The sequence below is a fragment of the Peromyscus maniculatus genome, chromosome 19 (assembly GCF_049852395.1).
Source record: "Peromyscus maniculatus bairdii isolate BWxNUB_F1_BW_parent chromosome 19, HU_Pman_BW_mat_3.1, whole genome shotgun sequence".
Classification (NCBI taxonomy): Eukaryota; Metazoa; Chordata; class Mammalia; order Rodentia; family Cricetidae; genus Peromyscus; species Peromyscus maniculatus.
The window spans coordinates 48,150,058-48,177,255 of NC_134870.1; the positions used below are offsets into that span (position 1 = coordinate 48,150,058).

At 42.1% G+C, this 27,198-nt stretch overlaps 1 protein-coding gene across 2 annotated transcripts in view; it reads left to right on the forward strand.

The window, feature by feature from the left end:
* The window catches only part of Megf10 (multiple EGF like domains 10), a 163,152-nt gene that overhangs the window by 41,184 nt on the left and 94,770 nt on the right, over positions 1 to 27,198 (forward strand). For both annotated transcript variants that reach the window (XM_042263911.2, XM_076555280.1), the window contains exons 2-4: positions 9,821 to 9,953; positions 17,926 to 18,027; positions 19,599 to 19,699. In XM_042263911.2, the coding sequence (XP_042119845.2) occupies positions 9,838 to 9,953; positions 17,926 to 18,027; positions 19,599 to 19,699 (319 nt within the window). In that variant the 5' untranslated portion in view covers positions 9,821 to 9,837. The remainder of the gene's footprint in view (positions 1 to 9,820; positions 9,954 to 17,925; positions 18,028 to 19,598; positions 19,700 to 27,198) is intronic.

Below are 27,198 nucleotides of genomic sequence, written 5' to 3' on the forward strand. Positions count from 1 at the left end.
TGGTCAAAGCAAGCTCAGATCTCACTAGGAATCCTCTGTGGACTCCAACAAAAGTCCATTTGGTCTAGGATACAATGTAACTCTACATTTTTTTGTGTGTGTGTGGATGATCTATTCATTGCTAAAAGTGGGGTGTAAAAATCCCCCACTATTCAAAGCTTTATATATTGCTCAATCAAGGAATATTAATATGACTACTAATAATAGTTGGCAATTCCTTCAAACTCAGGAAAATAAAAGAAGCTTTATTTTGTAGATAAAAATTAAATAAGACCTTGGAATCCATTATTCAGTATTCTATAAATAATCTATAGTACAGAAAACACGAGGAACACTCCAAATTCTTATAAGTTGTGTTAACATCTTTTTTGTATCAACACATATTAAATGGTTAGTGTTAAATGGTTGGGTAATCTGGGACAGTGCTTTGTGTGAAAAAACAGCAGATGTGCCTCAAAACACAGTCATTGCTGAAGTCATCCCTGTGGGCACAAAATAACAGATCATAATTAGAAGATGATGGGCCTTTGCCAGGAGTTAGAATGTAGGAAAAAAATTTTCAGAACCATCATGGGTAGTTTCTTCTGTTCACTACTGCTACTAAAGTTGTTGGCAACATGGTAGACATTATTGGGAAGTATTTCAGACAGAAGACAAAGCAATTTTACTATGGAAATACTCAAAAATAGTCTTATTGGTTAACTCTTACAGCATAACATTACCTCAAACTCAGTTGCTTAAAATAACAAACATCTATGACCTCCTAGCTGCTAAGGGCCAGGAATTTGGGGTAGCTGAGCTGGCAGTTCTGGTTCAAGGTCTCATGATGTTGTAGTCAGTATGTAGGCAAAGGCTACAGTCATGTGAGGGCCCAATGGGCATTCCACATCCTGGGTGAATATGCAAGCTGCTGTTTGCAGGAGGCCTCCATTCTGTTGTGGGGTATCCACCAGAGAAGACTGCTTGGACATGAATTTAAGCCAACAGAAAGTCTTTATTAGCTGGCCAGTGACTACACTAGGTGTTTGGGACCCCAGTGTAGCCCTCAGCCTTTCTCACAGTGAGTTTTTAAGCACAAACTCATGTTTTGGGTTGACATACTTCAATAAAAAGAACAGTTAGCCAGAAGTAGAACTGCAGAAGCCATAAAGCAAAGTTAGTACATTTAGAAACTTTCTCAGAACTGTGGACTCTGATGGAGTAGGTATTTGTTTTCATTTTGGCAGGTGGAACTGTGTACATGCTGAGTTTTATGGCCTGAATGATACTTTCATCATGGAGCCAATTGTACTAAGGTCTAGGGGTTGGTCCTAAAGGCTTGTTACACAATCTTTAGCATGTCAGTGTTCCTTTAGGCTGCTTGAGTATCCTAAAGATGAGACCATTTGTTTCTCAAGAAACTGAGATCCAGGAAGCAAGATGAAAGGTCAGTGTCTTTATGGCATACATTTTAAAGTTTTACTGTCCTCTTTCAATCACCTATTGATTATACAAATATACGTGTGTGTGTGTGTGTGTGTGTGTGTGTGTGTGTGTGTGTGTGTGTGTGTGTTGGGGGGGTTATTCAATGTAGGGACCATAGGGGGGTACCATGGAGGCAAAATATAACAACAAATATTGATTATAGTTAGAGCACAGTTGAAAAACAGAGTCACTTCTATAAAGAGATAGGAGAGATTTTTCTTTTTTTAGTGTATAAAAATAATGATTCTAGTTGAGAAGAATGGGTAGGAATGTCATTGGGGTATATTCGATTATGAGAAGTTTGAGAAAGTAAGTTTGATTTTACTTACTAAATTCTGGAATGAGAACGAATATCTAAAATTTCCTATTCTAATAAAGAAGAGATGTGTTTTGTTTGTTAGCATGAGATACCCTGAATCCTAGAAAGTATAACCAGGATTCAGAATGGTTAAAACCTCAAAACAGCTCTCTGTTACATTGACTATAATTTCATTATTTCCCCTGGCTATCCTTCTTTCTTTCACCATTTTTTCACTTTCTGTTCTGGAGGCTTACCCCAGGAAGGTCATTTGACCTCACGCTGACTTGCAATAGCCTCCATCCATTCCTCACCTCCAGAGGATTTGCTCCCTTGGTGAGGCTTACCAGTGCTCTCTATTCATTTCCCTAACACCTCATTCTTCAACTATGCTCCTGCTCAAAGACTTCAAGTGAGTTAGACCAAAATAGAGTGACAGGAGCACCATGGTTAACCTGGTAAACAGCTCAAGACTCCACCATCCAGCACTGCCCCCTTCCTAACTCTCCACAAATCCCTTCCAAAACCTTCTCTTTTCTACCCCAAGGGTTGGCTCACACCTTTCTCTCTGTGACCTGTGACCCTTCCTGGGATTTTCATTTATCCAAAGGCTTCTTTTATCAGGTGTGGTGCTGAGGACCTGTCAGGTCATAGGTGTTGCAGTCAACTCTGCTCTGTCTTAATTGTCTGGCTTCCATGGGAGACATTTAATCTCAGTGCTCTCCTTATGGATGTAACAGACCCACCCCAGAGCCACTGAGACTGTGTGTGAGGTACCACCCAAGGATCCCTAGTTTCTTTTCTTTCTAAAACCAATGCTCAGTTTAACCTCTCTCATGAGCCTTCACAGCTTACATTGATCTCCCTTCCTTTTTAAGTCCTGGGAAACCACTTCTAACTTGATTTGTTGGGCAAATAGCCATATATTTCTTATCACTTTCCTCTTTAATGAATTTGAGGTTCTAAGGGCAGAGGCCATGACTTCCTTACAGGTCACAAAAGTTCCCATACTTTTCTGAATATGGGCCTGAATGATTATTATTTATGAATTCCCCCCCTGTATTGTGAGTGAGGGGTCCCTAGGAACACTGTAGAAGGCTTCCTAAGGTTGATGATTGGTGGGCCGCCAGGATCTTCTCCAAACTGTTCCTTAATTGTGGGGTTGGCTGGTTAAGTAGATGGAGCTGTAACCCACAGTTCCCATAACAGCCTATTCCTGTCCTAACCACAGCCTGCACCAGGCTGTGGTGTTCAGTTTGTGGCCTTTTCTGTGTGGGTTGTGAGCTGCATCACAACCTGGGTCATCAAAGCCTTGTCCCGTTTTGTTCAAAGTCCCTAAGAAATATTGAAACCATGATTAAATACTTCCTTTGTACTTATATGTAGGGGCTCGAGGGTACTTGTTACTGAATTATGTTTCTGAAGTAAGGTTTGATAATGATAGCTTCCTTTTACTAATGTTGGTGGCTATAAACATTTAGCTGCCCTTCTCACAGCCATTCTAGGTATACTGTTTGACTACCATAGAACTTGTGAATCTTATTTAGAATACCTGTGTTAAGTCACAGGATTTGATTTTAGCAAGCTAATACAAATAATAACCCCTTCTCTACCAAAAAAAATTAGACATAGCAAATATAGAACTTAAAAGAGCAGTTATGCTTGGGCAACAGAATATACTGTCAGCATAACTAGCTTTGTGCTATCCTTTAGATCTTAAATGTCCCCTAAAGGCCCATGTCATAAAGGCTTATTCTTAAATGTGACACCATGAAGAAGCAGCAGAACTTTTGAGGGACGAGGCCTCGTTATTGGGGGTGCATCCTTGAGAGGGATGTGGGACCCTGATGTCTCTTCCTTTCAAGCCATGCTATGAGGTGAGTACCCTCTGCTATGTGCTCCAGCCATGAGGCACTATGCTGCCGAAGGCCTAAGAGGCTAATTATCAGTTATTAACTGAAGCCTCCAAATCTCCAAGCCAAAGCAACCCTTTCCTTTGCCATGTTGATCAACCTTGAGTGGTGAAACTAGGACTCATGACGGTGACTTCCATATTCCTTTTTGTCTGCCTGGCTGTATTTCCGTGGAGGTCCTCATCTGCGCTTGTTCTTAGGACAGCCAGCCAACATTACCAGCTTAGTATCAACACATTGAAGCTGGTCCGTGGGTACTCTGTCCGTGGGCTTACAGGCCGTGAGACACATTGCGCATTTCCATCTGCATCATATGAGATCTAACCGCAGATGATTAGTAAAGAAAATGATTGAAAGGTCAAGTGAAATGAGTGGATCTTACTATCGGGGTTGGCAAGGAGGGGGCAACTGGTGGTGGGAAAATAAACTTTTTTTTTTGTTTTTGTTTTTGTTTTTGTTTTTTCGAGACAGGGTTTCTCTGTGTGGCTTTGCGCCTTTCCTGGGACTCACTTGGTAGCCCAGGCTGGCCTCAAACTCACAAAGATCCGCCTGCCTCTGCCTCCCGAGTGCTGGGATTAAAGTTGTGTGCCACCACCGCCTGGCTGAAAATAAACATATTAATCAAGAAATTAGTTTAGGATCAGAAGCTTGGTTCAAGAGCTTATTTCTACATGCAAACTTAATAATTCTAGGGCAGTGATAGATTTTAGAGCCAGGAAGGGTTATCTAGAATCATTTATTCCTCTGTTGTTACAAACATAAATTAGCAAGTCAACACCCCATTATTTCTCCATGACACACTGATAAAGAAGCGCCACCTATTATTAGAACCCATACCCACTCGGTGCATGGGTTTTATTCACCCTGATTATTTATGATGGCTTCTGTGTTTGAACGAGCAAAGCTTCCAGGCAGCAAGAGTTAACTCTGCAGGCTGTTTCCTCACCCTAATAGTAGCGTTTTAGCAATGCTAATCAGCTGTACTGATTTTCTGTTTTGATTTTTCCAGAATAATTAAGTGAATGATCTGAGATGCAATCAAGTTTGGCACTAGGGGGTTCATGCAAATGACTTATTTTTTTTTTCTACATTTAAAATTTTGTTAAATGGAATTGTAAAGAAAGTTATTCGAAAACGAAGACCGAGTGGGTGAGGGTGACTTAACACCCAATTTAGAGTTTTAAGTGTACTTAAAATGTCTGTTTTAATGAAACACTCACCACTTGGTTACCCTTTCAATGTAAATAGTGCTGTTTATAAAATGTATTTTTTTTTAATTTTGAAAGAGAAAATATTGGGAAATTTTAGTATAGGTTGATGACACAGATAGGAAAAATAAGGAGAAAATGTATTGAACTTTTCCTCCTTCGAAATAGGCAGAAAGGAAAAAGGTGCTCACAGCCATTTCCCAATCTATAGAAAAATAAATAAAATACTGAAAGCATATGCAACGTTCTGTTAACATCTCCTTAAGATTGTAGACCAGCGCTTTCAGTAAATAAGTCAGAATAAAGGGTAACCCAGGTTTCTGACTGCAGTGAAATCTCATGTTTCTATAGTAATCTCTAGTTTATTAGCATATTTATGAGATCTCTTCTCTCTCCACTGTACCTAAAACATTTGAACGATTTCTCAGAGAGTTTTCACCAGCTAGGTGCGTTTGTGTGATTTCCTGCACCTTGATCCACCAATTGTCCTGGCTTTAGACATTTTACTCTGGGACACAGATTATCCTGGAAATCAGCTGGTGTTCTGATTTTAATTAGGAAAATGCTTTGAGATGAAGAAGCCACATTTTTATATACACGAACACACAGACACAAACAAATCTTTTTGAAAATAATATTTTAATTTTACAAGGTTTTGTTTCAGCGAACTCATATATAATGCTTTTGTCATACCATTTTTAAGTATTTATTTTGTCTTTAGTCATTTTTAGATCATTTTTTAATTTAATCATATGTATGAGTGTGTGCCTGCATCCTCATACAGACCTTTTAATGTACTGATATTTTCCCTTACGCAAATGTCACCTGCACCATGCCTTTGATAGTTCTGGGTGCTGAATTTTAAAAGCAAAGAGCAACTGAGGCAGTAGCTTGACTGGTGAATCAGTTACTGTTCAGACATGAAGACGTGCGTTAACAATCCTAGTGTCCAGATGCAGCAGCTGCTGAGGACCATGTCTGGGTCCGTGGTCCTACTGTGGCTGGGGTCTGTGTTGAAGTCCAAAGCTGGTGATGCCAACAAAAGTCACACTGAAGCCTGGGGTTGGGGTCACAACCTGAGACCTTGGTGGTGCCTGGGAGCCATACTGCTGGTAGGGCCATCCTGATCTGAGTGCTTCCAGGCAGAGCCAGGATGTTGTCTGGGCCTGAGCTATTGCCGAGGGCCATGTCTGGGTCTGTGGTCCAGCTGTAGCTGGGGTCTGTGTTGATGTCTGTGGCCTGTCACCTCAGGGGGCCATAGGAACCATGCCTGATGAAACCAACACTGAGGTTGACCTGTAGACAGACAGACAGACACTCACCACACCTATCCACAAGCAAGTAAACAACAACAACAACAACAACAACAACAACAACAAAATAACTCAAGTAAAGAGAGCAAAGCAAGGAAAAGATGACTGCAGTCTGCCTCGTCGGCCAGCCCCTCCCAGAGATTATTTGCCTCGGGTGCAAAGGAAAGAAACTGGACGATTCATGACACAAGTTATACATTAAAAGAGAACACACAGAGTCTTTCTTCTTCTTGGCAGTTCGGTTAGCATGCAGCAGTTTCTGAGTTTACAGACTAAACAGTTCTAATTAGTAAATGGATGGTTTGATTTGAAATGGTGGCTCAGGAGATACACTTCACAATATGGGGTAATTGTTTATGAGTCGTTGGCAGATTACCGTTAACCAGCCTTCACTTTGTCTTTGAGGGAAAAAATGAAATCGAGTGTGCATATTTCACACTTCATTGAAGGAAAATACTTCTCCTGACAAAGAGAAGCTATGGAACAGAAAAAAAAGAAAAAACCTCTCTCTGCTTATTTGTTAGACTCAAGGTTTTCTTTTTCTGGTGGGTGAGGGAAACACTAACCACGTCTTCAGCTGTAAAATGGGGACAGTTGGAGCCCCTGCTTCCTGGGCAAGTTAATGTGAAGATGACGTCATTGGCATACAGGCCTGTGCTGTGTGTAGCCTACGGTAGCAGAGAGGACATGGTGGCTGTCTTGTTCAGCATGGGTTATCATCCCATTCTCCATAGAAGAGCTTCTTAGATGATATGACATTGAGCTGCAAAGCCCACTGCTCATAATGTGAGACAGTGAGAAGTATCATTAGTTTGCACTGATTCACAAGTCATAGTTGGGCTACCTAATTAGGCTTCAAATATTGGAATTATTTAGTGACTACCCTTTTAAAAGATTTCACAGCCTCTCTTGATGGCTTACACTGTGTTTAATTATCCTGCAAATTTGTGATGTTTTCCTTCATCCTTAAGTATTTCCACTCGATTTCTCTCTTGTGGTGTCAGAGATGGGTAACTTGCTAGAACAGAAGGTACTTAAAGCATGTGTCCTTGAGGCCAGTCTTGACCTTGAAGAATTTAATATCCTTCATCCCATCTGTCCTCTTGAATCTGAAGGTTCTATCCTATCTCAGTTTTTAATTTTTTCTGCTATGCTTATTATTTATTTATTAAGTAACATTATCAACCCTGATGACTACTCAAGTCTGCAATTTCAGCTACTTGGGAGGCTAAGGCAGGAAGGTTGCAAGTTCAAAGCCTGCATCGTCTTCAGAATTGGGTCAAGACCAGTCTTGGCACTTTATCAAGAGCCTTTCACAATTTTTTTTTTCAAGTTAAAACCATGCTGGGAGTGTAGCTTAGGGCTTAGGGGCAGAGAGCTCTACCTGGTATGCATGAGACCCCAGCTACAACCCCCAGAATCATCAAACAAACTAATAATGACAAACAACAGCAACAAAATGATGAATCTTTTCAAACCACCAAGTTATTATTTAGCACACTTGATTCCCTGCATGAAAACTTCTTGTGGTGTGAAAAGTTCATATAACTTCTCAAGATGACAGCTGTCACCCAGAAAACAACTGCTTTGATCAGATAATCTGGTCTCTTGTTGCTAGTTTTCTGTAGGTAAGACAATGCTTATCTTCCTCATAACCTGTAATGGGTCAGCGATTTCTAGTTCCATGTCCACTTCTATGATGTGTTGATGACACAGGGCACTAAGGAAGCCTTTTGTATTGAGTTGTAGCCAGGGAAGGAGTGCATGTGATTTCCTATTGCATGCCACTACAGCTCCGAAACACTCATGCCTGGTGCAGTGTCTGCAGAGTGCAAGGCTGATAAATGCTCGTTGGTGGCTTTGCTTGAATACCCAATTGGAGCCTCAATCTTAGGATATCCAAGCTGAACCCAGTAGTATGTTGACTGGGTCCCCGAGGGCCAAATCCCAAGTCTTCCTCCTTGATTATTCCTACATACAGTGACCAGGACATGTTGATTCCATCTGCTAAAACACTTCCAGAGTCACTCATGTCCCTGGTAACCAATGTTGCTTTCCAGTTCACTCCCGGTGGTCTGTCTGCCCGCTCCTTGACAGATGTGGAAGGAGTCACTCTTTCTGCACACTTGAGTAGTGTATAAAGTGAGGACACGACCTCTCGGAGGTATGGTTGAGGGGAAGGTTTTTATTGTAGATATGAGGGAGAGTACAACTAGAGACATCTGGAAGAGTTCAGAGCAGGGAGAGAAAGCAGTAGACTAAACATGGCCAGCAGGCTGGACCACTCCATGAGAGAGGGGTGGGGAGAGCGAGAGAGAAAGAAGAAGATAAGGGAGTGTGTGCAGACAAAGGAGACCAAGAGAGAAAGTCAAAAGGGAGGACCAGGACAGCACATGGCCAAAATGACAGGGTTACATGGGAATGAGAAGCCGGGGGAGGGGGGGGAGGGAGAAGGGAAGCCCATGGGCTGGAGATATTTAGGGCAGGGGTGGGATGAGAAGAGCTAGGATGCCCCATGGACTCTGGAACATGTATTTGTGATGCTGAGAGAGCCTGGAGGTCAGCTTGCATTTTGGTATGCTAGCAGGCACCACCGTTAGCCATTGGTCCAGACTTCCCTTTGGGCATGACAAGTAGCTTCTTGTTGTGCTTGAACAAAGCCTCACTCTTTACAATAGCTTACAGAACCACTGTGATATGCCCATAGCCTGCCTCTCTCTCTCTCTCTCTCTCTCTCTCTCTCTCTCTCTCTCTCTCTCTCTCTCTCTCTCTCTTCTCTCTCTCTAGCTATTGTCTTTCTCCTACATGAATTAACTGAGCTCCCTAAATACACCTCTTTACCCTCTCTCACTTCTTTACCCCTTTCTTAGAACCTGTATCTTTTCCTGCCTCCTACCGGCATCTCTCTTTTCCAGGTTTCCATATATGTTGCTGTCATAAGCTTGAGCTTTATTCTCTTCAACACTGTGTCTAAACGGATTTACACTTTCCCCAGGTGTCCGCATTTTCAGAAACTGCTGTAAGATAGTTGATTTGGTTTTCATTCAAAAGATGGAAAAACTGAAGCACTCTGTGAAGAAACTTGTGTCACCAAGCACCTCACTGGGCAGGAAAGGGTACTAGCTGTGCAGTTTTGGATATCTGCATTTTTGTTGTGCCCAGGATTGAGTGGCGCTCCTTGCACGTGGAATGAATTGCTTTAGGCATCACAGCCCAAGGCTGAGGTGCCTTTCTCTAGGCACACTCAAAGGAGCCTCTGTTTTATCATGCGCTCTTGGGACAAAGGAGGCCAGATTCCTCTGCAGGCCCTCTTCTTCCAGAAGGAACTATGCCTGGCAAGAGAAGCTGTGTTGCTCTGGTGGGTTTCTTTAACGTCAGCTGGCGTAGATCAGAAGAGCTTTTGTCAAACGATGATCTGCACATTTTAGTCACTTACAAAATGGCCGGCACACTGCACCACATAAGAAACGCCTCTCTCTCCCAGCAGGAACAATCTGGTGACCCAGCTTTTTCAGTAGGTGGCTTGTGTGTGTGTTTCAGACCTAGTGACAACTGGCACTGAGTCCCCTGGAAACAATTCTGTTTGGTGACTTTAATGCAACTCCATTGTTTTTCTTCCTGCAGATTGCTCTTCAAAGAAAATGGCCATTTTCTCAAACTCCTGCCTGGGCCTCCTCTGCTCATTGTTGTGCTGTTGGGTGAGGGCAGCATCCTCTCTGAACCTGGAAGACCCCAATGTGTGCAGCCACTGGGAAAGGTAACTGTTCGGAAAGCAGCCAGAGCAGTCTATTCTGTTATCACCACAGGCCTGATGCATAGAATAGAAATTTGAGAAGACACTTTGAAATAACTTTCCTGTGAAAAATCAATTTAATAAATTGAGTCATGTTACTGCCCTTGGAATGCATATTGTGTGTGTGTGTGTGTGTGTGTGTGTGTGTGTGTGTGTGTGTGTGTATGAACATCTGGTTCTAGCATGGGTACAGTTGTAAGATGGAGGGAAACATTAGTAGCTCAACTAGAGTTTGGGTGGAAGTCTGTAAGCACTTATCCAGAGGTGGTGATTTGAGGAGCTGGACCCATGCTTGAGGTTGTTGAGTGAACAGTGGGATGTAGCGTGGGGTAACATTATACTAACACATTGAACTGCATGGGATTAAGACAGTTGTGCTGTGGGTAGCTTGCTGGTCTGAGCCAGGCCTTGTCCAGGCCTGGTATGGCACAGTACTGCAATCTCAGCTCCTTACAAGGCTGAAGTAGGAGGATCACAAGTTCAGGCAAGATCTGCCATCACTGCAGAATCAGTTTAAAGTCAGAGTCGGCAATTTAACAAGACCTAGTCCCAAAATGGGAGTGAGGTTAATGTGGGGCAGGACTGTAACTCATAGAGCACTTGTCTCAGGTTAAATCCCAAGCATCAAACAAACTGAGGCCTGATTTTCAGATGAACAGGGAAGAACACATGGAGACATGGAGGTAGTACCCCCTGAGGTGCTCTGGAAGATGTGAGTGGATAGCAGTTTGGGGGTGGGGAGTGGGGTGAGGTTTCTTCTACAGATAGAAGATAGCTTAGAACTGGTGTCTTGCAGATCACTCAGAACTGCAATCAGAACAGTCAGTGGGGCATTGGAGAAGGTAACACCAGGTAGAGTATGTGAGGACAGAAGATGGAGGATCCAGGTGGGCAATTCACAGTAGGAAATATGCAAAACGCACAAAGCAAGAGGCCACCCTTAGGGATCCCCTAGTTGCTGCTGAAGCGGAACCCGCCAGCCCAAGCCTGCCCTGTGCTGGTGCAGTGTGGCAGGGGCAGGCTGCACTGCTCTCAGGAGCTGCCTGGGGGCCTCGAGAATGATCACGATCGTTACCCCAAAGTAACCTTCCATCAAAAGGTTTAACCAAGCAAACCGTGTCCAGTACTTAGACCATGATGTGCATCTGTGTGGGCTGAAGCACAATCACACCAGTTCTCAGTGGTGTTTTTATGTTACCATCAGCACCACGATTAACACATAGCAGAGTGCTGGGGACATACAGGTGTCTCCCACCTCACGTTACACTTTGGAACCAGAGCTCGTTGCCACCTCTGTTGGCAGCATAGAATCTGGGTAACAAAACACGATTACTTTATCAATTAAGTGAAGTTACAGATCATGAAACTTCATGCCATAGAGAAAATAGGTAACATAAGGTTGTATGAACTTATGGTAGCAACAGTGTCATATAGAATGAAAGGAATAGGCACCTACTAATTACCTTTATTATCTTAATAGTGCCTTCCTAAGACATTTCAGAAGGGAAGTATGCAATAAATACTGAAAGAGTAGGAATGAGTCTGGAATGCAGGTGTGTGTGTGTGTGTGTGTGAATGTGCATCGTATCAAACTTAGAACCACAAGGGACTAACTGCAAGTTAAACATCTTGGTGGTTGGTGGCTTTAGGTGTGAGGAACAGTTAAGCTTGTGAGATGCTGAGAGGTAGATCACTGGATCTTGAAAATGTATTGACTGTGATGTGAAACTGGTCCACCAGAACTTAGAGCCTGCAGCGTGTATCGTTGCCCATGTGGAAAACCAGGAGAGGGGAGTTGAGTGAAGAGCACATGGGTTTGTGTGGTTTGATGGCGTTGGGCTTAGGCAATCAGGCAGAAACCCGTGCCTGGGCGTGGCTGGGAATTTAGCATTGGGAAAGTTCAGCATGATGAGATAGGAAGTTGCCGAGGGGAGGACCAGAAGGAATGTGGGATCTTCCAACCAGAACCGTGTGGAATAGCAGATTTGACTGGATTCCTTACCTACATTTGAGCAAAGCTGTCAACACTCCACTGTCTTGTCTTGTTCACCAGGGGTAATTCCCACTTTCTGGGACATTGTGTGTGGCATGTATTCAGTAGACGATTATCGAAAAGTGGACCGATGTTCTGATTGTGAATGAGATGGCCAAATATGGATATGGGCATACACAGTGAGAGAGACAGGCCACAGCACTCTACACCTAGTAGAATCTGGAGTCGATCCTGAAATAATCACTGAGAGGGAAGGAGATGATAGGAGCCCCCAGGGATATGGGTTTTCTACCTGCTACGAGAGAGAAGACAAAAGTCACAACCTCCTTGTTGATAAGTGGTTTCTTTCAAGATGATGATTCCTAGAAAAGGTATAAAAAACCAAAGTGCTTTGATAAAATAAAAAAGGTTAGATCAATTTAAAATGACCAAATGAAGGGATCTGAGATGGCTTAGTGGCTAAGGGCACTTGCTGCCAAGCCTAAAGACCTGGGGTCAACCCCTAGAATCCACACGGTGAAAGGAGAAAATCAATCCCCATAATCTGTCCTCTGAACCCCATATTCATACACACACACTCTCTCTTACACATACATACACACACACTTACATACACACACACCTTCTCTCTCTCTCTCTCTCTCTCTCTCTCTCTCTCTCTCTCTCACACACACACACACACACACACACACATACACACAAGCTCACACATGTGCACACATACATACACATATACACACAACACACACACATGCACATACACACATACATTCTATATTCATATATACATGTAAAAATTCATAAAGGTGCAGGTAGTACATATATTTAAAAAAACGCAAAGAGGAGACTAGTTCCAAGGACATGGTCTAGGTAGCAAAGCTAGAGTGGGGCACATGGTAGACTGTTTTCCAGTGAAAACCACCTGTACCCTGAGGTTTAGAGCCAGGAAATGGAACCTGCTTTCCCAGAGTGACCTTGTGGAAGATGTGCTCTCGGGCTTCACCAGCCCTACAGTGTCAAAATCTGCATCTTAACAAGATGCATGTGTATGTGTAGATAGACCTTCCCTTTGGAGAAGCACAAACACAAACCCTGCGTCAGGCCCTGCTAGCTGCATCTCCACTGATCTTGGAACATTTACTTTCAGATCGCGCCATCCTTTTTACTGCAGCAACTGTGGTTTTAGGACATTGCACATAAAACAAAAGGACAGAAAATTAAATCCTGAAAAATGTGCGGGGGGAGCCTGTGAGCGAAGGAATCCTCTGCAGCATCCTTTTGGAAAGCGAGCAACTCTGAAGCCCTTGGCTCCTTCCCATCCCTGTGCTTCAGGAATTCCAGCTCTTTCAACTAGATTCTTATCAAGATGGCATGAAAGCGAAGAAATGGCTCCTTTCCCAAACCCCCAATTAGTAGTACAGAAGTGGTAGTAATTGAATCAGCAGTCCTGAAGCGAGCTGAGAGAAGAAATGATGATTATTACCATATCTGATTAAAGTAACAAGATAATTCAGGCAGATAAAATGTAATTAACCACTTTGGAATGTGCCCAAGTGATGATGGCTTGCTCCCTCCTGTTCTGTGACCTTAAATTAATTCCTGCTGGGGTTTCTCCCTTGTGAGGCTTAATAGGTTAAAATCATGATGATATGTTTCTGTGTGTTTGAGGAGATTAAACAAACAAGCCACAGAAAGCAGAAGGATCGAATCCCTTTAGCAGAGGGGCTTTCTTGCTCACTACTTGGGTTTGAAGTGTGGAGTGTTCTGGGGTGACATCTGAGAAGGGGCAATGTGAGAGGGGCAGGATTTGTCAAGGCCTGATGTCAGTTGTTAGTGCTGACTCCTGACTGGCTCACCAGCATTGGAAGCTCATGTAACTTGTGATGGGAAGTCGTCTAGATGGAAGCGTGCTTGTGATGGGAAGTAGTCTAGATGGAAGTATACTAGTGATGAGAAGTAGTCTAGATGGAAGTGTACTTGTGATGGGAAGTAGACTAGATGGAAGTGTACTTGTGATGGGAAGTAGACTAGATGGAAGCATACTTGTGATGGGAAGTAGACTAGATGGAAATGTACTTGTGATGGGAAGTAGATTGCTGTGGATGATTGATTGATAAATAGAACACTGATTGGCCAGTAGCCAGGCAGGAAGTATAGGTGGAACAAAGAGGGAGGAGAATTTGGGGAAGTAGAAAGCTGAGGCAGGGAGATGCTGCCAGCCGCTGTGATGAGAAGCAACATGTAAAGTACCAGTAAGCCACGAGCCATGTGGCAACTTATAGATTAATAGAAATAGGTTAGTTTAAGATGTAAGAACAGCTAACAAGAAGCCTGAGCCATTAGGCCATACAGTTTAAATAATAAAAGCATCTGTGTGTTTATTTGAGTCTGAGAGGCTGCTGGCCTGGGCAGGACTGGAGATAGCTACAGCTACGGTAGATTAGATGGAAATGTACTAGACAATGCAGACTTGGCCACTGTCACCTTTCAGGCCTTTAAGGAGCAGCTCCTGGTCAGTGTGGTGGCCTAGACTGCTATCAGAGGAGATAACATGGTTCAGACAGTAGCTGGACATTGACCAAGGCACAGTGATGAGGCAGGTGTTGGGAGAGGGGGGCCAGGTTTAGACATTCTCCTTCCTGATGTCAACATACAGCTTCCAGCCAGTGGGCCCATCGAGAAGTAGCAGCCTAATTGTCCAATGACAGATACTAAGTGAGTTAGGTGTAGTCACTGACAAAGACTATTTGTGACAATGGGAAAAAGTTCACAATGTGGTCTCAGGTTTCAAAAGTGTATGCATTGTGTCATTATAATGTAAGAAAAACCCCAAACCCTCAAACTAAACCCCAAAGACCACAAAGAACAGCAGCGTGCTGTCTGTGGGTACAGAGTTGCTGCAGAATTCTCTTATTCTAATTTAAAAAGCTTGTGTGCCAAATTTCATGGTGTGCTTTAGAATTTCCTTAAAACTGAAAGAGGAAGGGGTGAGAGAGCTCAGTCAGTGAAGGGTGCTGCACAGGCCTGAGCTAGCTAGCTCCCAACACCCATGTAAGAAGCACGGCATGGTGACCATGCTTGTGTGGACACACCCACACAGCTTTCACCTCAAAGGGGAAAAGAGTTTATTTTGGAGCCAAATCTGAGTGATCATGGCCCAGGAACAACACAGATTTAGGTTCCCGAATTTCATTGTTCCAAGGTGAAAGCAGTTTCATGAACTTTTTTTTTATTGTAATAGAACAAAATAAAACACAAATCAGGGCATTTTAAAAATATATTGGTAGAAATATCAGCCGGGCGGTGGTGGCGCACGCCTTTAATCCCAGCACTCGGGAGGCAGAGGCAGGCGGATCTTTGTGAGTTCGAGGCCAGCCTGGGCTACCAAGTGATTTCCAGGAAAGGCGCAAAGCTACACAGAGAAACCCTGTCTCGAAAAACCAAAAAAAAAAAAAAAAAAAAAAAAAGAAATATCAGAGAGGTGGGTTACAGCCAGGTGGAGGATCTCAACTATAGACCTTGGATATTGTAGAAAACATTCTTAGCTCTTCCACTGGGGGAGAGTAGTGCTTTGTTAAGTTACTAAATTCCGAAGGTTTTTATGTGTTTATCAGGATCTTAGGTCTGACAGAGGTGGGCAATGAATGGCTTTTTATGGGGCTAGTGGTAGCCCAAGAGCCTAATTACAATTTCTACAGTCAGCAATGTTTTAATCAGTCAATCAGCCCATGTGGATAGCTTCATTCCAAGATGCTTGTTGACATTTGTAAGCCCAGAACTGGGGAGGCAGAGACAAGAGGATCCCTGGGCTCACTGGCCAGCCAACCGAGCCTATGAGAGACCCTGTCTTAAAAGACAAGGTGGATGGATCCTGAGAAGCAAGCCTTTACATTAACCTCTGCTTCCACACGCACCTGGACACACACATGCACTGGAACACAAAGGCACATGAACCCACAAGTGCACAAATAAGCAGCTTTGCTCTCCAGCAGGTACAAAGCTGAGTTTTGTAGCATGTCCTTTGCAAGTGTCTGGGAACCCTGTGTCATGTCCAATCCTTACAAACTAATTTAGTTCAACAAAATTCATATGGTAGGGCCTGCTAGAGCAAGGATTTGCTTTGTTTTGTTTGTTTTTTTCTTTTCTATTCATTTTTATTTCAAAGCGCATGTGGGAAGTGACTCATTTTTCTTGTAGGTGATGCAGGTCCATAGTTATGGCATGGGTCTGATCCCAGAGGGATGGAGCAGGGATACAATAATGTGACTTCAAGATTCCGTTATTTACAAGCAACTGGCTAGGAGAGCAGACGGACTGTCAAGGAAGTCTCAGCACTTGCACCTATGCGGACCTCAAGATGCTGCTGGGCGCTGAAGAAAACACTAGTAGCTTGATGTGACATGTCATTTTGAGAGCATTGATATTTTGGCAGAGGTCTCTTGCTTTGCACAAAATGAATCACCTCATGCCAACAGGGGCTCGCTTGTACCTGAATCTGTGCCTTTGGGAAGTAGCAGGACCTCTCTGATGATACAGAAAAGAAATAGTCACCTACATGTATGTGAGAGATTCTAGCTCTGTTTATCTGTTTAAAAATGTGATAACCAAAGCCCAGGGCAGCGAGATATTCTGAGGAAGGTCATCTGCTTTCTCAGAATTACAAACTTGCCTTCTTCTAACACAGTGATCTTCTCAGAGGGCCTGTTATTTCTGCCTAATATTTCTTGGGGATCTTTAAATGTCCCTAGGTACTACATTGCAGTATGCCAAAAAATGAAATATATATCAAATATTATATAAATATATATATCAAACATTATAATTATTCCATGTATCTACCATTGACATGCAGGTATTAAATAATCACCAAGACCAGTTTCATGTTATAACTTCTTCCTCTTGTCTGTTTTCCTATTGATAGTTTTTGTTAATGAACTTAGACTATTGATTTCCCTGCAAATAAGTCAGTGATGCTGCCCCATTTTGTTTTTGTGTAGATTTTAATGGTGACTTAAAGCAAATTTTTGAAAAAGAAAATTCTCGTGATTTTCTTGTAGGCAGACATTATATGCTGGAGCGTGCAAAAGGCTTCAAGTTAACAAGTATAGAATTGAGTGTTGAGTGTTCTCTGTATTTCACTTTCCCAGGCCACAGGATCCCACTTTTCCACTCTACCAAGAAGGCATTAGTGGAGTGTAATGGAGAACAGAATGTTTAGAGTGTAGCGAGCTGCTGACATGACTGTTACAGGCTGATCATCTCTGCCTATTTATGTATTTAGAACTGAGTGTAAAGAACTCATGGTAGCCTTCATTTTTGTGTACTGTACACTCTCCTGCTGCCTGGGAAGTTGGGTCAGCATATGAAAGCCAAGTGCTCCAATTGTTCTGATTTTTTCAAAATAATCAGTGAAATGGAGTCAGCTCTGAATACTGGGATTGTATCTCTGCTTATTGACCTTGTTCTTTGATGACTGACGGTGAGAACTTTTCATGAAAGGTCTTTGTTGTGCATGGAATCCTGGGATGAGAGCCGTGACTTAAGTACAGAAAGACACAGTGATATGTTTTGAAGTTTGGGAACATTATCGTAGTGTGGAGAGGAAAAGGATTTCTGTTGAAATGTGTAATGTGGACCCTTGTCTTTTACTTTATTGCTAATATTTGCCTTTGGGTTGTGCTAGTTCAATCGAAAACCTACATAAACAGGAATATTCTGTTAAAAGCCAGTGTGGGAGGTGGGCATGTAGGTTCAAGGCGTGAGTTCAATTCCTGGTATGGCCAAAGCGGGGGGGAATCAGTGTGGGGCTGCAAATGAAGATCGTTTAGCCTCTTTTTGTTTTGTTTTGTTTCTTTTTTTAATGTGAGGATCATATCACTAATGTAAAAAGTAATGTAGAGGAATGCTGATCCCTGTTTTTTTGTTTTTCTCTTTTCTCTTCAGCTACTCAGTGACCGTACAGGAGTCATACCCCCATCCCTTTGATCAGGTTTACTACACCAGCTGCACAGACATCCTGAACTGGTTTAAATGTACACGGCACAGGTAATGGAGGCGTGGATGTGTTTATGAGCTTGACTGAGTGGAAATGGAATCTGATACAGTTGGAGATACCAATGACTTGAGAAAGAGCATCCATGCACCCAGAGAGCAGTTGTTGAGGGCTTTGATCCCAAGCTCAGGGGGCAACCAAGGGGTGACATAGTTCATGACCTTTGTGAACTAACAGTCTAACTACAGGTGACATATCTGTTGTCCTTGCTGTGATTAGAAAAACCTTATCCAGCTCTTGTATAGAGGTTGACTGGAGGAGACACTCTTTTGTTTTCCTTTTATTTATTCTTTGAGAATTTTATACAGCATGTTTTTACCATATTTTCCCATCCTCTATTCCCCCTTAGACAGCATCTAACCAACTTAATGTTATTTCTCTCTCTTAAAAAAAAAACAAACAAAAAAGGGGGGGAAGATCCACTAAAAAACATGGAGTCCAATGGACATGCATAAGACCTGTACAGGCTCAAGCCAGATGAAATCCCAGCAAAGAGGAGCAGAAGTCAGCACAAAGTTCCACCCCAAACAAGAAGCTATTTGCAGATCATATCTGCTGAGAGAGGGAAAATCAGCTGCCTTACATGCATTGACCCTGGGTATGCCAACTGTACTCTAAGGCAGGTGCCATGCTCTGGACAAGTTTGCCAGCACAAACTGGAGACATTTTCCCTTGTCCATCACCAGATACCAAGAAACTCGTGCCTCAGTGTCTGTTTCTAGTTGGACATTTGACTCGGTTTATGTTGGAATTTAATCTTTAAATAAGATAGGCTATCTATGGTCCATGAGAACACAGAACCCAAAACATCAGTACTTGTAATGAAGGGAACTCTGATACCCTTATTCTCTTAGGATACTTATGTACTTAGGGTATATAAATATTTACAATATCATAAATTATGGATTGAGTGTGATACTTGTCATTGTGATCTGGTTATTTGTTTAACATGTTTCTTTATTAAATAAATTTTTACCACTTTATCTTCTACTATAAGTGTAAATTCTGGTAAGAGAAATACAAAGGAAGTCTTTGTACTGTTTTTCTTGCTGCCATTCATTCCTTGGTGCCTAAATAGTGCCTGCAATATGCTAAATGCTTAAGAAATGCATGAAATTTTGGAATCACTGAATGAATGGTGCTTCAGTTAAATCGGATGATAAAATTAGTCTCCTTTTTTATAGTAGGATGACACTATGTTGAATTTAAAAAAGAAGTCCATGAATTCTTCCTTTGAAACATAAGTCAATGATGCCTAGATAGGTATCATACATGAAATTAATCAATACTTTGCACCTTATTTCCAGGTAGTTGAAGTAGAGAAATAACATTTTTGATGCCTTAAAATAAAGTTCAAATTGGCTGGAGTTGGGAATCCTCTTTAGCATCTTAATAATGAACTGTTATAATCTTGGTCAAACCTATATTCTGTGTTCCTTCTTGTTTTGGGACACTTTGCTTTTCATACCTTATTATAGCTGATAGCTATTTTTATCAAAGTAGAAATCATTCCTTGTTAGCTTGTCAATCAGAACTAACAGCACCATCTTTTTCTTTCATACAGAATCAGTTACCGGACAGCCTACCGCCATGGGGAAAAAACCATGTATAGGCGCAAATCACAGTGTTGCCCCGGATTTTATGAAAGCCGGGACATGTGTGTCCGTAAGTAAGGTGTCCATCCTTTGTGCTGTTCTTGCATGTCCAGTGCTGGTCTGCCTCTGGGGGTGGCAGCTGAGCTGGGGACTTTGGAGACAGGGCAGTTGGAATGCTCCCCTCTGCTCCTGGCTGTTGGGCTTTTGGATCATGTCCTGTAAAAAAGCATTAACATTGTACCCAAGTCCTATCAAAACTCTCCAGATGAGCATTTCTTGAGGAAAAACAGCTGTGAAGAAGATGATGCAAGGCCGGATGTGGCCTTGTCAACTGCCATTTCAGCTGGAAATTGGTTAGGAGTCACTGGGCTGAGGTCATAGAAGAGAACATCGCTCTCCTGCTGCAGCTAGCTTCTGAGGGGCCAGTGTGCTTTTTTTTTATGGTCACAGAAGCATGATGGGATGGGTTCAGGGCACAAGGTGCATTTTTACTGGTGTTTTATACTTCCCTGCAGCATATCCCCCACCTGATCCTGAGGCATCTCGGGAGAAGCCTAGAGTTTATAACATACTCAGAAGACTCTAGATATTACAGGATGCTGTTGCAGTGCTGGTTTCATAGTATTATTTTGTATAAGTCATTTAGAAAAGAGAGCATGAAAAACTATTTAACTCAAGTATGTTATTTAACATAGTTGTTATTTAACTATTTAACAGCTGTATGGCAACCCCCACTTCTGAGCTGCGGCACTGATATTGGGGAGAGCAGAGACAAGGTTCTGCTGTAATCTGGAGGCAATGGACATGCCTGATGGGTCTACATTGACAGTACTAGCTCCACCAACCACTCAGCTGGGTGGCCTCAGATCCATCAACTGTACCTCTAGGAGGCTTCTTGTTGGCTCAGAGGGTGGTGGTGGGGAGTTAAATCTGTGCCTGTCAATCTTCATGCCGACATCAGCAACTGCCCAACTTTGGTTCCAAACTACCACTATGTCTACTGACAGATGAGCATAGAAAACAAACAAAAAAAATACAATATGGAATTAATAAAAAGGAAACAAAAATACACAGTGAATAGCTCGTGCAGCCAGTAAATGTCTTCTGAGACCAGCAGTGCACGGTTGTACTATAGATGTTTCTAAATTAAACTAGGGTGAATATGTACACAGTTTCTAAGTTGCCTCTATTATGAACTGCTTCACAAGCTGTCCTTGTGCTTAAATAATTGTTCACTTCCTAAATCAGTTAAGTCTAAATTCCTAGAGGTAGAATTGCTAGGCCAGAGATGTACACACCTGGAGGGCTTCCAGTATATAGGTATAGAGATAGGCCCAGGAAGTGAGAATGCCTCTTAGCTTATCCCTGTGACAAGTTTTGTTCTGAATTTGCATGTCTCTGACTAATGAGGATGGCGGATAAGAAAAAAAAATCACATGTTTGTAATCAAACAGAATAATCAGGAACTGATTGATCTCAGTGGCCTCAGCTTATGAGAAGCTGTCAGAAGAAAGAAAGACTGGGAACACAGTGGGGGGTGGTGGTGATGGAGGCTTCACTGGCTGGGCTGGCCATTCTCTAGGGATGTGGGTGACATGATTTTGATGCCCTTGGCTAGGGTTCAGCCTAACAAACACAACTGTCAACCCACACTGAGAGAGTACTTCTGTCCCCAGATCATAGGACTCATGAAGAAAGCCACAATACTATTTATTATTACTCAGGGCTTGGGGTTGCTTGGGCCTTCTCTGGCCATACCTCCCCTCCTGGAATGCCTGCATGGAGGAAATGAGATCCAACAGGCCAGTGAGTGTGGACAGTATGGACCCAAGCAGGAGCAGTTAGAGAGCGCAACTCAGTGTTCCATGACCACAGCTGCAGATCTACTAGTTCATCTCGCCCGGAATTACATTGGCAAAATATCAACCTTCTTCTTCCACTTGACTATTAAAATGTGTTCCCCAGGCTATGTGAATGACACCTTTAGCAATTGCTTCTAAAATTCTTTTTTTCTGGGCCTTCTTAGCTTATCCACGGTCCCTATAGACAGAAAAAAAAGTTCTCTTTTTCCTTTTAGATATGTTAATGTATTTAATCAGCTTACTGTCTGCTCTCACCAGCCTGGGAGCTATTTGGCTTTTTTAGGGCAGTTTGCATTTATCAGCTGTGATGTCTTATTTCAGTGCTCAATGCCCTGAAAAGAGCTGACTTCTCTCTTGATTGTGATGGGGGATGCTTTTCGGTATTCTGCATTCTATGATCTCTGGGCTAGCTAGGTACCACTGTGGAGAGGGCAGGGAGTGTTCATGATGCTGCTTTTGTAATCTTTTCCCAACAGGCTTTGCTGCCAAGCGGGGAGCATGGTCATGATTTTTTAACTGTTTCCAGTTACAGAAAGGAGCAGAAATAGGAATCGGTGGCCCTCAGCTCAAGTTAATCATTGATGACCAATTTCCTGAAAAGGCAGAAAAGAATGTTTTCCTCTCTATTTGTAGTCAAATTTCTTTCAAGTAGCTGAAAAAATCTCCCCCAGGAGAAATGGTCTCAGGTATCCCAGGCTGGCCTTGAACTTGCCAGGAAGCCTTGATGACTTGAACTTCTGATCCTCCTGACTACATTCTGAACGCTGAGATCACAGACCTGTGCTGCCATGCCCAGTGTATGTGGTTTACACATTGTTACAGTATCAAAACCAGGGCTTCACAGATGTTAGACCATCACTGTCAACTGAGCTACATCCGCAGTCCTTAAAAGGCATTTTGTATTCTAGTTTTCCATGTAAAGGAATTCATTGTTTTGTTTTTTTTGTTTGTTTGTTGTTTGTTTTTCCCCAAATCATTTCCTCCTCTTCTTCATAGGAAAAAAAAATTCAGGTTCAGTAAAGAGGATTCAGTACAATCAAAGCTAACGTGCACTGATTGTTTGTCTATGGTATAAAACCCAAGGCTGGGCTCTGTGATTACATGCTTATCTGGGAGAGCTCTGCTCCTTTCCTCCAAGGAGTTTACCCTAAGTAGTTTTTAATGTCCGCAAAACAAGAACAGATTAGTAGTTGTCGTGACCAAGTGTTTATTCTTCGCCAGGCATACACATCATCACACTAATTCCTCCCAACCTCACTGTGAGACAGATACGATCCTGTGCATTTTGTAGATGAGGAAACTGGTCAGGTGGGGGTGAGTGGTGAGGAATGGTGCCGTATATATTCTGAATGTGGGATGAGAGACTTCATCCAAGCACAAGGAAGTGGCAGAACAGCTGGTAGATGGAGAAGCACCACCTAGCTCCTGCCACACTGTATTTCTCAAGAATAGCTCAGGGGCATCACGGTTACATGACCACAGAGATATCAATGGAGCTGATATCAGACAATTTTGCTTTTGAAAACAAAGTCGCTTCATTCAATTCACAAATTTCATTCTGTTTTTATGCTCATCTCTCTTTAAAGTGACTAAAATGGGCAAACACTTTCTCTTTCGAAGTTGGCCTTTGAAAAGGTTTCTGAAAACAAAGAGCTTTATAGAGAGTGTTTAGACAGATAGCAAATGTGGTGATTCCATCTGCATGAGCCGGGCGGCTGCCTGTGGAGACAGAGGTGTACCTGGGGGTGGGGTGGACCTTTCAGCTAGCGAGGGAGCCTTGGCTGCTGCTCCTCCTGTTTAATACTTTGGGGTTTCTGAGGATAAGAGTAGGAGTTCAGAAAGACCCAGAAACTTTTACATTTCATATTCAAAGCAGGGAAGGTCTGGAGCTCAGTCTTTGTGGAGATTCTCACAAAAGGTCTCTCAAGATGTGGCCTTCCTCCCATGTTTCCCACCATGGAGGCAGCAGAAGATGCTGAAATACACTTTTTAATTCTGCCAGCTGCAGGGAGAGATCCCTGGAGAACGACACCATGTTCTTCTTGTGTTTGGAGCACAGTGAGGAGACCTTCTCTGCTTGAGACAGGAATAAATGGGCAGACCCTCTGAGGGCATGGTGACATGCAGACTCCCAGCTCAGTTGGTCTGGACTGGGCACAGATCTATGTATTTCTACTGAAGGTTCAAGACTGCAGAAGCCACAGGTCCATAGAACACACTTGAACAGCTAGGCTTCTGCTAGGAGACAGATGAATGTTATTGGGCCCGCAAAGGAGAGGAAGGTGTAAGTAGAAGTCTTTTCTAAGAATCTGGTTGGGAAAAAGAAGAGATAGGAACAATTTTCACCAAGAAAGTATTACTAGGGCATGAAGATTATTTGTGACACTGAGATTTTACTCTGTTTATAAATCATGATGAACCCTAAGTTCATTCATTCTTGGATTGGGTTTGTCTGCTCTGATATCTAGCTATTTTTGATATGGAAAAATCTTCCTCTTAATGAAGAAATGCCCAGGGGATGAAAATAGTTTTAATGTATGTGTGTGTGTGTGTGTGTGTGTGTGTGTGTGTTTGTGTATGTGTGTACGTAGAACTATGTGTATATGTCTGTGTGTGTTTGCATATGTGTTTATATATATATATATATATATATATATATATATATATATATGTGATTTTTAAAGCCACATAATTGATGTCTTATAAAAATGCTATTGATTAAAGTGCCAGGCTCTTGTACCTAACTACACACTCACTCAAACATATGCCAATATGTTTTTATTAACACACACCAATATTCATGTTGGGGTTACTGTTGTTTTCTGTGGTTCTTTACGTTAGGTTGGTTAATATGCTGCTTTCATACACTGGTGTTAATGTATGTGTGGGCGTTAAAGTTATGAACCCCAAGGTTCATAACTATATGAACTATATGTGTTGCAGCTCATGTCAGGATTTCCTCCTCCGTAAGGCTACATGTTTATTTTTCATTGCTTGTTGAAAATTTTAAACTCCAGAGAGTACGGTACATGTTGCTACCTTGATGGAACATGTCAAGTCCATTGCTTTCACTATGGCTTATCTCAGAAGCCTTAGAATGTAGACACATTACTTCCTACTTTGTTTCCAATTTTATACATTGGTTATCTCAGTTCTTTGAATTTTCTAATTCCTTCTCAAGAGACAGATTTTTTTTTTGTCTAATAACCATGATAAATGACTCAATGATGGATTCTTCTCATTCATTTCTTGTCTTCTCTGACCACACATGTCTTGTAAGTTAAAATGATATCAGTTCCATTTTGAAAACTCATGACTGTTTTGGAACTGAAATCTCAACTTTTGAGTTGTTATGTTAGAGATCGAAGAAACAGCCAACCACTGTTGATGTCCTTCAGGACTTTGTCTATGTTGAAAGGTAGCAGTGTGGTACCGATTGGAGAGAGGACAGACAGACCATTTGATCCTCCCTTCTCAACTGGACCATTTTGTTTACTAGAAATAAAAGACCTAAACTACTTCAGAGACAATAATTTGTTGTATCTTTAAATTTTTTCTCAAATTATTTTTCACAGTGAAGTATTTTTTTTTGTCTTTATGGAACACTAGAGAGAAAATAGTCACTCATATGTTGCCATTTTTAGTATAGAGCACTATAGATATTTTGCCTGTTCTTTAAATTTAAAACAAATTTATAGATTTATACTATGTAAACACTTTTTTGAATAGTTTTATTCATTTGTGTTATATCATGGATATATTTCCGATAAGTAAATCAAATCTAGCAATTTAGTCATTAATTTACATGACTAATAAATTAATCATTTAATGCCAAATAATGTTGTATTGATATGTATTATTGTTAGCTACTAAAATAATAGGCATCATTTCATAAATCTTTTTGCAGACATGAGTGATTCATAAGACAAATTATGCTGAGCAGAATTTCTAGAACAAAGAACATACAAGTTTATTTTGTGTTATTGTAGCGAAATACCCGAGCCAGGCTGCTTTATAAAGAAGAGAGGCTTATTTAGCTCATGGTTCGGCAGGTTCAAGAGTATGACATGGTTTCTATACTGGTCAGTAGTCTCTTGGCTGTGTTACATGATGTGGGGAGGATGCAGGTAGACCAGACAGGTATCAGAGATGCTGAACTTTTATAACAATTGTGATATATATATCTATATAAAATCACCCAGGAGAACTAACCAGGGTCCCACAAGAAATAATCTTCCTTAAGACACACTCTGATCATTACAAGGACCTCCCATTAAGCTCTATAGCTTAAAGATCTACATCATCACCCAGAACTGGCATCTTTAGGATCAAACTTCCAATATGTAGCCCCTTTGTGGGGAGGGATGCACAATGATTACAATCCAAAGCACAGGAAAATGTGTGCATATTGCGTGATTTGGGATTTGATTTGGCTGTGAGGTACCCAACGGTGGCCAAACCAATAGGGGACAAAATTATTTCCACCTTTTCCATCTACCATCTCTAGGGGGAGTGGTCTTTATTTTCATATATTACAACTGAGCTCCATATATCAATCCAGTTCCCAAAGCCAATGGAAGTGGCATGAGAAGAAAATCACATGGCAATGCAACTTCCCAAGGTCATGGAAGTGAGCATGTTCCATTTCCTCTTACATACTCATGGTCAGGCCTTAGTAAAATGGGTTCATCCAGCTGCAAGGACATTTGTGGGGAGGGGATAATGGATTTTGAAAGACAAGGACAAGAATGATCTTACCCGCACATTAAATACTAATGTGTTTTCATATATACTGCCAAATTGCTGTCTGGATGAGTTATATGGTTTATATGCTTCCTCCACCAATAATGCATGAGGGTGCCCACCTTCACACTACATGTCCCACAACACCAACACTAAGTATTACTGTTTTTTTAAAGTTCTGTTAGGTGAAAAAAATAAAGACCGTGTTTTATTTTGCATTTCAAATTTGCCAGTGATGCTAATCTCTTAAGAATTATTTGTTATTATCTATTTGTTTTTTTGACTTAATGGACTAGAGCAGAATGGGAGACAAAGAGAGACTTTGTCTTTTAGAGAGTCATAGAAAGAGAAATGAGCACAACTGGGGTGGGTGCGGAAGGAAAGGGGGCTAGGATGGTTTTGGGGGCTGGTGACAGCGACAGCTGGAGACTAAGAACTGACAAACACATGCCCAGAGGTGGAGCCAGCAGAACCACTAGGTTCTTCAATGTCCTTTAATCCTTCAACTTAATGGACACACATTGTCTGTGTACCCCAACCTTCCAGAGAGCCTCCCCTCCCAACACCTGGAATATTTGCTGTTCCTCTATCAACGAGTACTCAGAGCAGTCTCCTGTCTCTTTCCCATGCTCTCTCCCCCAAGGAGAGGGATGATCTATGATCCCATGGCAGGGAGGGGAGGGGAGCTCTTGGTCCAGCAGAAACACAAATTCGTAACTCACGTGAAAGATGCCAGAGTTGTGGTCCCCAGAGTACTGTAGCTCTTTCAGGGTCATTTTGGAGTAAAGAAACCTTTGAAATTATACCAAGGACCTAATCGTCATCTACATTGTAATTCTGGGAAAATATGCTTGTTGCTACACACAACTGATCTCTAAACACTTCTTTAGGATCTGGCCTTTAGTGAGCTGGGGATTGCCTAGGGATCTGGTTATGGGGCGGGAGGGGGCACTTGGAGAAGCTC